Consider the following 12,642-nt stretch of genomic DNA (forward strand, 5'->3'; position numbering starts at 1 on the left):
ATGCATCAAAATAATATTTTTATTTTATTTTTTTAAATCATTTCTGACATTGACATATCAAAAACAATTTAAAATTTAAAAAATTATTTTTAATTTTGTACATAAAAAACTATTTAAAACACAATTCTAAACCTCCCTTAAATAGCTTTGCATTCGACCTGAAAAAGTACCGATTGACTTTGTAGCAGATAGTCCAATGAAACTTGAGGTGGGTGAAACCGAAGTCTTTAAAAGCCCAGAATACATATGGTACAAGAAGCCCATTATATGTAGCCCAATACGAAAACCCTCCTTCAAAAACCCTACTGAAACTCGAGAAATCAAGAAACTCCACGAACAAACCAGGCAGAGACAGAGAAACCAAAGCCTCAAGAAATGGGAAAAAAAGACAAACAATCATCGAAAGCTTCAACAGAGGAACTCTTAACAACACTAGGAGACTTCACAAGCAAAGAAAACTGGGACAAATTCTTCACTATCAGAGGCACTGATGACTCCTTCGAGTGGTACGCCGAGTGGACTGAGCTCCACCATCCCCTCCTCTCTCTTCTCGCCGGAAATGATGAAAACCATTCTTCTTCTTCTTCTCCGCTGCTGAAAATCCTGGTTCCGGGTTGCGGGAATTCGAAGCTGTCAGAGAATTTGTATGATGCAGGGTTTAAGGAGATAACGAATATTGATTTCTCGAAAGTTGTGATTTCTGATATGTTGAGAAGGAATGTGAGGGATCGGCCTGGTATGCGGTGGCGTGTCATGGACATGACTCAAATGCAGGTATGGTTCCAATGGCCTGTCGTTCTCTTTTTAATGTTGTTGCTGTTTAGGTTGCTGGTCTCCTCTTTAGTTCACTAAATTTGATCACAATGTTTACCAGTTGGCAGATGAGAGCTTTGATGTTGTTCTTGATAAAGGGGGATTGGATGCTTTGATGGAGCCAGAACTTGGCCCGAAGTTGGGAAACCAGTATTTATCAGAGGTTTCTTGAACTTCAACTTTGTACATACATTTGTTTTATGTGTATTTTCATTGGTTTTTGGAGAAAACTAAACTCGCTAGTAAATTTTATTAACAGGTGAAAAGAGTGTTGAATTTTGAAGGGAAGTTTATTTGCCTGACGCTTGCAGAATCTCATGTTCTAGGTATCCATTTTGCCTGCCATTGCTCTCTTATTTTATTTGTTGTTTATGTGGATGTGTCTCAGTTCTAAGGTTACATCTTAACATTGCCTTTTCAGCTTTGCTCTTCTCTAAGTTCCGGTTTGGGTGGAAAATGAGTGTTCAGGCTATACCACAGAAACCTTCTAGTAAGCCTGATCTGCGTACATTTATGGTTGTTGCTGAGAAAGAGAATTCTAGTGCTTTGCACTTCATAACGGCATTGTTTGATCACTCTTCTCTTGATTGTATTGGAAATCAGGTATCATAAAGTGGCTTCCTTGTATTTTTTTTTTATACATGATAGGTTTCAATGACAATAATATAGAGCAAATAAGATTTACAGAATGGACTGTGTTAGATTTTAAAGAGGGCTAAGACTTATGATTTAAGTCTTGAATTGAAATGGTATTAGTGAGGGAATATTTATACTTATAGTTTGCCTTTATTGTAAGCTTTGTATATTGTTTTTGGTACTTTGTGTGTAATTCCTGGTAGAAAAATCTCATGGATGTATGACAATGGTTGCCGATGCTTTTTAGGCTATTGGTCTACATGAAGCCCTTGAAAATGAGAATCAAATTCGTAAAGAATATTCCATTGGTCCTGATATACTGTACTCTCTTGAAGATCTGTTAATTGGAGCTAAAGGTGACTTGTCAAAGCTTAGCCTAGGTCGTCGTTTTCAGCTTACTTTGGGAGGGAATGGCGACTCCCGGTTTAGTTACAAAGCCATAGTTCTTGATGCCAAGGAAAGCTCTAGCCAATTCACTTATCATTGTGGGGTTTTCATTGTGCCAAAGGTATGCTGAATAGTATATTGTTTGGATGCATTTCATGGAAACTATAATTATTGGTTTATTAATCTGAAAGTATGCAGCTTGGTTGCTTCTCTAGGAGAAAATTCTGTAATGCCCTTCTCAAAAAAAAAAAAAAAAGAAAGAAAGAAAGAAAAGAAAAGAAAAGAAAGAAAAAGGAAATGACTGCTTTGTGCCTTGATGTTCCATTCTTATCTCGGCAATGGTACATATATGCCGCCATCTATTGGTGGAACCTACTTTGAGCAATTATTGGTCCGCATTGTCGGCTAACATTACATACATTTCCTGTTTATATTTCTCAAAACAGTCATGTTGTCAATTTGGGAAATATGTTTCCTTAGATTCAAGCTGAATCATGGTAGTCCTAAACTCATTGCCAAGATAAGGTCCTGTTGCATTGAGGTCTGGAAGGGAGACTTTGGTGACAATTTTAAACATCTTACATTTCAGTACCTGTACAGAGTTCTTCTCAGAATTCTAAGCTGCATTCTTGTGGTTGCAAACTCAGAACATCATGCCATTGCAACCAAGCAATGTTCTCTAAAGAGTAATAGCAATTCTCCCTTAGTAAATCATTACCAGCTAGAATGGTCTAAACACCCATCAAACTGGACAGGGATGTAACTTGTCCTCCCCTCATTTTTCAATTGTTTTGACATTTCTTACTTTCGTAAGTGGAAACGTTTTTCAGGGGTATGCCTCGCCGTGCCTTTTTAAACCGGTCATTAGAGATTATTGGGTGGATGGATGGGCTGATTAAAATTGGGACACAGAAAAAGAAGCAAATCATTGCTTGGCTTACAGAAATAAGCTTCCACGTATTAATCTTCATAGTTATTCATCTTATTTTCTTCTACCATTTCTTTTTCTATGTGAATTTCATGCAAACATGCTAGTGCAGAGATTAGTGTGCATGCATGTGATGTAGGCTGTCATTACTGTTAAAAATTTGGATGTCATTATTGTTAAATTCATTTTGTTTCAGCTTCAGTAATCAAACACAATTTGGGCAATTGCTGTTTTCTATTTGCAATACTTAACTGAATGTGGGATTTCAGACTCGAGCTCATGAATGGCTCTTCTCTTCAGAAGAAGGACAGTGGCTAGTTGTTGAAAGCTCAAAGGCAGCTCGTTTAATAATGGTAGCATCTTAGCATCAGAGTTGTGATTATCTTGAAGATATATCGGTCCAATGAAATTTGTGGAACTACAACTTCTAACCAAAATTTTTTGTTTTGAATGAAGATTATAATGGACAGTAGCCACAATAATGCCAGCATGGATGATATTCAGGTACTTCTTTTCAGTTCGGCATATCTTTTGAGATGTCAACTCTTTAATTATGTCAAGTTATTTGTACAAATACTTAACTCGTGGATTTTCTTCAGAAGGATTTATCTCCTCTGGTTAAACAGTTGGCACCTGGAAAAGATGACAATTCAGCACAAATTCCGTATGTTACTCATAATTTTCTCCTTTTAACAACTTCGCTGCCATGAGAAAAAGAAAGCTTTGTTTTGGTTTAGAACTTATAATGAACTGTTATTGTTCTGCAAACCTTTTTTTTTCCTGGAGAACTATTAACCTTTTGTGTGGAGGTCATTATGTATTCAATGAATTATGATCTTTCTCACTTGAATTTAACATCATGTCTGCAGTTTCATGATGGCAGGTGATGGAATCAAAGAACGAAAAACTGTGCATAAGGTTTGTACGTCTCTTATAATGTTATTTCATTTTCTATTTGGTCATGATAACGCATGCAACTGGCATTTGTGAGTTAAATACCCTCTTACTTGGTTTTAGCTGTTTTCCAAAACAAAGGAAAAAAAAAGAAACGAAATTCCAATGTAAATAATGGAAGAAAAGTTATTGCATAGTTTCTCTCTATGATCAGCTCTACTGGTAGATTTTCTTAATTTATTTGTTCATGTAAAGTATAAAACCCACCCTGCATATTCATTTCAGTTATTATGGTTTGTACCTTGATGATCCAGAGTATCTCATATAATTTATGTCATTAAAAGACAAGTTTTCCAAAATTAAATAATCATTTCATCCTTTTAGAGTGAGAAAGGAATTAATGAAAAAAAATTGGACTAGGATTCTAACCTAGAACTTTAAGAGACTAAGTGGAAAGGATATACATTGTAGAAACCATCACCAAGCTTTATGCAAATTTGATACAGGTTTGCTTATCCTTTACCAGCATTTTAAAATGCATTCCCTGGATCTTGCTTGAACACAATAACACAACCTATTGCATAAATAACGACTGTAAACAAAATGGGCTTGGCAAGCAGCCCGAGAATAGCAATGAGATATAACACAATGGTTTGGTCTGTTAATATGCTTGAATATCCATTTAAAAGCACAAGCTGTAGGTGGAGCGACTCGTGCTCTTTATAAGACCATCCGGTACTTGCTTTTCTTCTCTCATAGATAAAGAAGTGGTGATTTGGGTAGGTGGTCGAAAGAGTGGTAGCAGAGTTGTGGAGATGTGTCTGCATAGTTAGAGAAAAGGAGATTTTATTACGGAGAATAGTTTTTGGGTTTTCCAAGGAGAAGGTCTGGGGAGACTTGATGGTGGGCCTGGTCTCTAGTTGTGGGTGGTGGTGGGTGATAGAAAGAGAGGTCGTGATGGGGGTATGCCTGTTGGGATAGAGAGAAAAGAGTTCTCTAGAGAGAATGAGGATAGTTCTTTTGTTATGAAGAAGAAAGGGAATGATGTTTAGGTTAATTTGGTCTCCCATTTTTTACCGATTCAAGTGAAGAACATAACTCGAGAAATGCTCAATGTCATATTAACCAATGTAGACTCATCAAGTTCAACCTTGGTTACGTTCTGTAGGTTACCTCTTCATTAACTGGGTCAATAATTGTTGAAGACGTGGTTTATGAAAATGTTGCTGATGATGTCAGTCGTCCTTTTCCATCTAGTGATTTGATATTCCGCCGCCTTGTTTTCCAAAGAGCAGAGGGTCTTGTTCAGTCTGAAGCTCTTCTTACAAGGGATGAATCTTCTCATAAAATTGTTGAAGAGAAGAAGAAAACTAGTTCTTCCAAATCGAAGAAAAAGGGAAGCCAGAAACGGAATGATGGTAATAACTCATATCTGTTACTTCTGCTTCAATTTTAGAATCTGCTATGCCTTTTGGCTAACTTGGGTTTGCTTTTAATCTTAGTATCAATCTTATTTAACAGATTGTATTTGTTCTTTTGTCTCATGTAATTCTAATGCTTGTTGGTTTTGTTCAAATTATTGTACCTTGAAGCATGACTGCCATGACAAGTTTCTTTAGATAAAGTGTCTTCTATTTCAAAATAACTGAATGACAAACGTTGCAATTAAAACCTCCAACCTTTTTATTGTATGATTTCTTTTCCAAATTGGTCTTCTTAATGCTGTCAGAGCCAGAATAAGGAAGACGGATGCTCTCTTAACTTCATTTTAAATTATATATGCTGTCTTCACCATATTCAATATGATTCATGGCTATTTCTCTTGCATTTCATTGTCCTGATAAAGAACTGGCTTGTTTTCCATGTTTTTTTTCTGTTTATTTTTTTTCTCTTTGATGTTGTTCTTCTTAATATTGTAGCATCAAGCAAGATACTGAAGGTATATCATGATTATATGGCCAGCTCTTATCATATGGGAATTGTTTCTGGCTTTACGTTGATGTCTTCTTATTTGGAAAGTGTGGAATCGACTGGAAAAACAGTATGTGTTACAGTTCTTCTCTCAATTTCTTTTTTTTCTGAAATGATCCTATGTTCTAATAATTCAGTTTCAAGTGAAAAAGACTGTTTTTCTCAAACCATCCATGATCTCTTATGTTTGACAAATGATTTATTCAACCAAATGGGTGTTCTGAAATTAAACATACCTACTGTTATTCCTGCATAAGAGAGCTTATCCTATGTGTGAGATTATGGTGATTGCCCTTGAGACTGGTTAAGTTTAGCAGCATTTTATTTTCAGGTTAATGCTGTTATCATCGGTCTTGGAGCTGGCTTACTTCCCATGTTTCTCCATGGATGCATGCCTTCTTTGCAGATTGAGGTAATTGTATGATTTAAAAATATTCCCATTCAACTCAGAAGGGGAAAGGTGGAACAATAATAGACATCATTCTTTGAGATCATCACTTGACGGGATTGGTTTGACAAATCATCTGATCCACAGGTGGTGGAGTTGGATGCTGTGGTACTTAGCCTTGCAAGGGATTACTTTGGTTTTGCAGAAGATGAACGTTTGAAGGTACTTTAGAGTCTTCTTATAAGTTCTGCCTTTTCTGTTACTTTTTGTGTGTACTCTGTTCGATCTTTCCTTGGGTGATCTCCTCTCTTTGTGATCTTTCTCTTGCTGCCCTCCTGCATTTGAAATTGTTTTGATTTTCTGTATTTTATTTTGATTGGTAAGACTTGAAATTTAAGATCTACACCATCTTTTCTGTTTGAACTAAAACTAACAGACTTGAGCTGGTTTTGCTAATCCTGAATCGATTTGAAGCTATAATGGAGCTGTGGTATGGCATCACAAACTATTGTTACTAAAGAAACCAAACGTTGCAGGGATCTGATGAGAATTGTGAGAGCATCAATGATTTACAATTATCTAGAGCCACTCTATACTATAAAACTTGTCCAATTTAATCATTAAAGCATAAATTTATTTATTGTTTTTTGAAAAATTGGCGATGACTAAAAGAACTGATGACTATACTCCTGGATTTCTTGACATGCAAAAACAGAGAAGATATATCATTATTCAAGTGATGATTTTGCTATATCATTGTAGGTACATATTGCTGATGGGATAAGGTTTGTTAGAGAGGTAAAAAACTTCGCTGTGGCTGATGGATTGCCTGCCATCCATGGAATTGAGGATGCTTCTGGAAGTACAAAGCCTTCACCTGATGAAAGTGGCAGTGTGTCTTACACAGAGGGCAGAGGAAGACCTAGAGTTGACATACTTATCATTGACGTGGACTCTTCAGACTCGAGGTAAGTTTAAATATTGTAATTCGTTGCATTTGAATATATCAATTAAGCAATTGTCGCTGCATGCTCTAGGATCTTGTGCTCTTTTTAATTTCGTCTTTTTACCTGTACAGCTCAGGAATGGCCTGTCCAGCTGCAGATTTTGTGGAAGAGTCTTTTCTTTTGACTGTAAAAGATACCCTTTCTGAGCAAGGTCTCTTCATTGTCAATTTGGTGTCAAGGTCCCCAGCTGTTAAAGATACAATTATTTCAAGGATGAAAGCGGTGAGGAAGATTTTCATATTTCATTCATTGAAGAATATTTTCGTGTCTATGTCCTAAGGACTTGTTTCTAGAGTTTCTAGCAGCTGAATGCATTTTTCATTGTTTCTGAGTCTAGACTGTTCTAGAGTAGTGAAGAATAGTTGTAGCCACCCTCACCTGGCTAAGATGGTTTATAGTAGTATAAGGTGAGCTCATAAATAGGTGGATGTGAGATCCGGGATATGCTTGTATTGAAGGGCTAACGTGGTATCCTCTTAAATGTTTAATGTGCCTGTGTGTGGACATTTCATACTCATTTTCTCTTCTACCTTGCGGCATTGTCTCTCTCTTCCCCCTCTTTCTGCCCGAGTTGGCTTTGTTATTACAAAATGCTATTTGTTTTCACTGTCAGAAATTTTCTATTTTCTGAGTCTTATCCTGCTATTCATCTTCAGGTCTTCAACCACCTGTTTAGCCTTCAGCTTGAGGAAGACATCAACATGGTTCTCTTTGGCCTTTGTTCGGAAGTTTGCTTGAAGGAGGATTGCTTCCCCGAGGCTGCCTGTCAGCTTGACAAACTGTTGAAGTTCAAACACCAGGAAATAGGCCAAAGCATTATAGATTCAACAAAGAAGATCAGACGTTTAAAATGAGATATGACCAAGATGTACTTCTTGTGAAGCCCTGCGATATGTTCGAAGGATTGATTTTTGCGCGGATGGCAGTAACCAAACCAAAGCTCTTTATTTCAACAATGGCGCTCAGGTATATGAGAAAATTTTAGGCAATAATTGTACTGTATCTGAGTAGGATCATCCGATTGTTCTTTGGAAATCGTACTGTGTGAGAGGACTTGACTTTGTACCAAAATCTAGGTTCGATATATTTACACAAGGAACCGTTTACTATGCATCCACTTGCAATTGTGGTCTTTTATGGGCTGAGTTTTTGTTGAATTACAGCATAATAATCGGCCATGGTGGAGCTTCAGCCGAAGCATAAATAGTTCTACGGATTTCTTAATCCATGTGATTCATGGTCAATTCTTTAATGATGTTATGATGCTATACGTTGTTTATATGATTATGGGTGAACATACAAGAAATAAAGTATTACTAGATGCATTGCCGCCGGATCGCAAAGCAAATGTGTTTGATGATGCTATAATTGCGAACAAATGTAGAAAAAGCAAAAGCATCTGAAGGTGTGATGGAGCTTATCTTGCATGAAGCTAAAACTATTGCAGAGGTGAAGCAAAATTGAGGGAATCTGAGAAGAATCTGTTGTGTGAAAGAGATCCATATTTTAGAGAAATTGCAAGAGCAAAAACTAATATAATTGGAGGGCATCGATTGTTTCATTGATCATTTTAAAGAAGTAAAACAACATATACACTGTTCTATTTAGCAACAACAAAAAAGCATAACACAAGATTTGTATTCTATTAATTAACAACAAAAAGATGCCACATCAATCTAAAAAGAGCAGCAATGCATTGCAAGAGAGCCAAGCAAAATGTTGTTGTAGTAGTCTAGAGGGGCATGCAAAAATGAAAGGAAAACAGATTGCGCTGGTGTTGATGGAGAAACCCTGCAAATGAAAAAGGAATCAGCAGTTCTAGGGATTAAATGAAGGAAAAAAGGTCTGCAAAGAAGAAGGGAGGGTGAAGTCAATGTGTTGTCAGGTTGAAGCAAATAGCAAAAAAACTAAGTCAGAAAGCACCTGTAAGTGACCTTACATTGATAAAAATGACACCAAGAAATAGCTAGAAATCTGAAATCAAGGGTCAATGGCTTTCTTAATTAAAACTGCGTCTTGTATCCATTGTTTAGACTGTTTTTCTGCTCTCTTTTTTTGGGTCTAATTAACAGTTGCAGAATTAATTATCCATGGCATCCATAACCATCAAATTCTGCTCCATCTCAAGCGTCGATCCTTTGCCACCTTCATATGGGTTTAAGTAAGGAAGCATTCTTATGGTTTGACAAGTATAATTTACTCCCGTTAACTTCTCTTTCTCCTACTCCAACCACTCTTCAACTTTCCATGTTTCTCCAGTTTAACTCTATTGGATTTTACAGTAACAACACCGCCTGGGCTAATCTTTCCAACATGTTTCTTCAAAGCATTTTGAAACCCTTCTTCTCCACCCACAATGACATACTGTTGAAGGAACAACGTCCTTTTTTTCTAACTTATTCAACGACTTTGTCTCCTTACTTTTCCCTCTCACACCTTGTGGCACGTAACTAGAAACATGCCTCTTATCATAAGCCACCATGCACTTAGAAAACGAAAATGAGCACTCTGCGACTCTAAGCTTAACAATAGCCTCAAATGAAGGGACTGTCTAAGGGGCTTCACTGTCAAAATCTCAGAAAATTGCAAAATTACACTGGGATTGTTTAGGGACAGAGGTGGTGTCTGGCTTGAAGAAATCAAACTCGGTTTTTGAATCAAAATGACATTCTCTATACAATTCAGAATATGGATTCTGGGTTTGTAGCTGTGTGGATTTTAGTGAATGGAAGAAGTGTTGAAATCCCATAAACATATGTATACACAAAGGCGTTCGTTGAAAAAGCAATTAATTGTCTTTGTATAAAAGAGTTGAGAAGGTAGGTGTCATAGTTTGTGTTAACAAAGCAATTTGAGCATCCCACATTTGGTTCTTCTTCTACATCAAACACAAGTTCCTCCTTATTTGGCACAACTACTTCATCATCAGCGTCCTCTCCTCACCTCTGTTTGGTACATGTGCTCCTTCTACTCCATCCTCATTCGGTACACCTTTATCCGCATCAAGTACATGTTCATCCATGTTCTGCCTCCCGGGATTGTTTCACCAGAAATCAGCAGAATATAATTCATGCGGGTCCTATGGAGATAATGGTGCTGTCAGCTGTGGGATTTCAAGATATTAGCATTGGTGATACTAGTTTGGGCTATGCAGCAGGAAGTTCTATACATGCAAACTAGGTGTACTGACAAATGACTCCAGTGCTTCTCAGATTGAAATTCCTTGCCAGGATATATTCCATGTTCGTTTGAAACGTCAAAAGGATTCATTCATTGGACATGACAATCACTCTGAAGAGGCTGAAACTGGAAATAGAAGGACAGGGTTATTGGGCAGTGGCAAGCAGTCGCTGTCAGAGAGAAAGAAAATGGATATGGTGGAAGCAGATGAATTTGTACTGGGTAATTGGAAATCTCAAGGCACCACAAGTGGCATGTTTGTGCTCGATGGTTATGAGGTATTGTTCCCAATGGTTCAGGTTGGAACTCATCACTTCAGGTGGATCACTGTAACAAATCCCAGTGAACAGCCATTTTGTCACGCAGCTCATTCTTAACTCTGGAGAAATTATTGATGTCTGCAGGAGCACAGATGGTCCTCTGGAGCCCCCTTCATCGAGTATTTCTGTCCATTCTGAATTGACTGTTTCTACTAGGTATGGGTTCTCAATGGCAGAGAGTGCACTACAGAAGCTTATGTTCATCCTTTGGGTAAAGCATCTTTTGGGCCAAAAGTCTTTCACCGTTCAAATCAGAGTGGGTGGAGAAGTTCAGCCCTGATAAGAAATAATCTTTTTCCGGTGTGGAGTGGTTATCATTGAGAGGATTTGGTGGGTCACTTTCCCTAGTCCTGCTTGATGGTGTCATTCCTGACCTCATGGAAGATCATGCCAAGCCTGACTATGCCACCAGTGTCAAGGTCTTCATGGATGCTTCCATCAAGGAGATGATTCCACTGGGTACACCTGAATTTTCCCATGAGGACAAGGGCAACTTTTGTTTTTTCCTTTCTGTTAAGGTTATCACATTTGTATGATTCAGCTATAAATATAAATTAAAAAATTTACTATATATGCAAACAAATTATACAAAAGTTTCATACATATGACGATTCTTTTTTTTCATTCTCAAAAAATCATTTATTAATTGTGATACTCACAATTCTTCACTTATTACATTTGTGTGAGTGGAGTTTTAGAAGAAGAAGAAGAAGAAGAAGTGCTATCCTTACTCTTTCAATTTTAAGATATCTCTTCAAGTGCTCATGGGCGGCTCTATTCCATGTTTTTATGCGGTCACCAAACTAATTTTATTTCATGTTTCTTAAAATCAACTTCTTCACCTAAAATAATTATTGCTTTAGAGGCACTGATAGGCTAAATTTTGGATTTTTATGCTTTATATTGTAATTCATTTTAGTCTATACTTGATGGTTTAATTTTTTTTTCCATCGTAAAGGGAAGCCAAGGCAATGCAAAATGTTCTAAAAAAAAACAAAAAAAACTAAGACTTAGATTATTGACTTTACCCGAACCAATAAGGCCATGTAATTTCAATAATATGAAAAAAATGTTAAAAAATAGACCTAAATCCATCAAGGTTAGAATGCAAAATCTGCGATTTAATAGTGATACCGGATTAACCCTATCAAAAGTAAATTAAAAGATCAATTATTAAAAAATCTAATATTAAAAGGTAAAACTAAAAAAAAATAAAAAAAAATAATGAAAAAAATATCCTAATCAAATTAGGTTAAATTGTTAATCTCATGATCATAGGCATGATATTGAGACAATCCTATAGAAAGAAAAGGGAAAAAAAACACATAAAGATCAATTCTTAGTAAATCAAACATCGAATAATGAGATTAAACAAATAAAACAAATTCAATAAAGAACCTTAAAACAAAGATTGAGATCAATATGTGCTAATATTTGAAACATGTGATATTAGTTATGAGTTTGAGATTAACTCCATTAAAGATAAATCCCAAAAAATAACGAAGTAAAATTTTTAATCACAAAATATTAAAGGATAAAACTTAAAAAAAAAACAATAAAAAAAAGAAACCAAAACAAAACAAAGAGCAATAAAAAAAGAAGTAGTTAGAATTCGACAAAAAAATAAATTAAAATCAAATGTTGAGTATGGATGGAAATAAGTACCTGCATGTTGAATTTCTTAATATCAATACTTTACTTGTTACCTACCAGATAAAAAATTTAGATATTCATAAATTATCAATTGAATTTTGGTATCAATCGTCTTACTATTATTTGTTATCCAATAAAAATTAAAATAATATATATATATATATATATATATATATATATATATATATCTATATATATATATGTGTGTGTGTGTGTGTGTGTGTGTGTGTGTGTATTAAATTATAAAATTATTATTTTATGTCAATTAAACATTAAGATATGTATATATCATATTGCATTAAAAAATAAAAATATTCAACAAATATATTTATATAATATAAATATATATTTTCACGTTAAATTTAGGTAGATTTTAAATCGGTTTTGATAATGTTCATGTGAAAACCCGCTAAATTATAATATGAGTAAAATAAATAAAGTACCGAATAGATTAAATAAAAGGAT

The 12,642-nt window shown here is 35.7% G+C and overlaps 1 protein-coding gene across 1 annotated transcript; it reads left to right on the forward strand.

Annotated features, from left to right (window-relative positions):
* Positions 1–312: 312 nt before the first annotated feature.
* On the forward strand, positions 313–8,137 carry LOC7461651 (uncharacterized). The gene is made up of 16 exons (XM_002300123.4): positions 313–774; positions 875–976; positions 1,073–1,139; positions 1,235–1,416; positions 1,697–1,957; positions 3,034–3,117; positions 3,221–3,268; positions 3,364–3,428; positions 3,634–3,682; positions 4,827–5,076; positions 5,578–5,699; positions 5,961–6,041; positions 6,165–6,239; positions 6,780–6,985; positions 7,096–7,246; positions 7,681–8,137. Exons 1-16 carry the CDS (start codon positions 376–378, stop codon positions 7,876–7,878), a joined length of 2,340 nt encoding a protein of 779 aa, XP_002300159.1. The 5' UTR covers positions 313–375; the 3' UTR covers positions 7,879–8,137.
* Positions 8,138–12,642: the final 4,505 nt, after the last annotated feature.

Source organism: Populus trichocarpa, chromosome 1, assembly GCF_000002775.5.
Source record: "Populus trichocarpa isolate Nisqually-1 chromosome 1, P.trichocarpa_v4.1, whole genome shotgun sequence".
In the NCBI taxonomy this organism is placed as follows: Eukaryota; Viridiplantae; Streptophyta; class Magnoliopsida; order Malpighiales; family Salicaceae; genus Populus; species Populus trichocarpa.

What these genes read in the sequence shown, in the direction of transcription:
- LOC7461651 (XM_002300123.4), top strand. Translation starts at nt 376, where the DNA reads ATGGGAAAAAAAGACAAACAATCATCGAAAGCTTCAACAGAGGAACTC. An exon ending in CAGAAGATGAACGTTTGAAG is followed by an intron (nt 6,240 to 6,779) that starts GTACTTTAGAGT and finishes ATATCATTGTAG; the next exon opens with GTACATATTGCTGATGGGAT. An exon ending in GTGGACTCTTCAGACTCGAG is followed by an intron (nt 6,986 to 7,095) that starts GTAAGTTTAAAT and finishes TTACCTGTACAG; the next exon opens with CTCAGGAATGGCCTGTCCAG.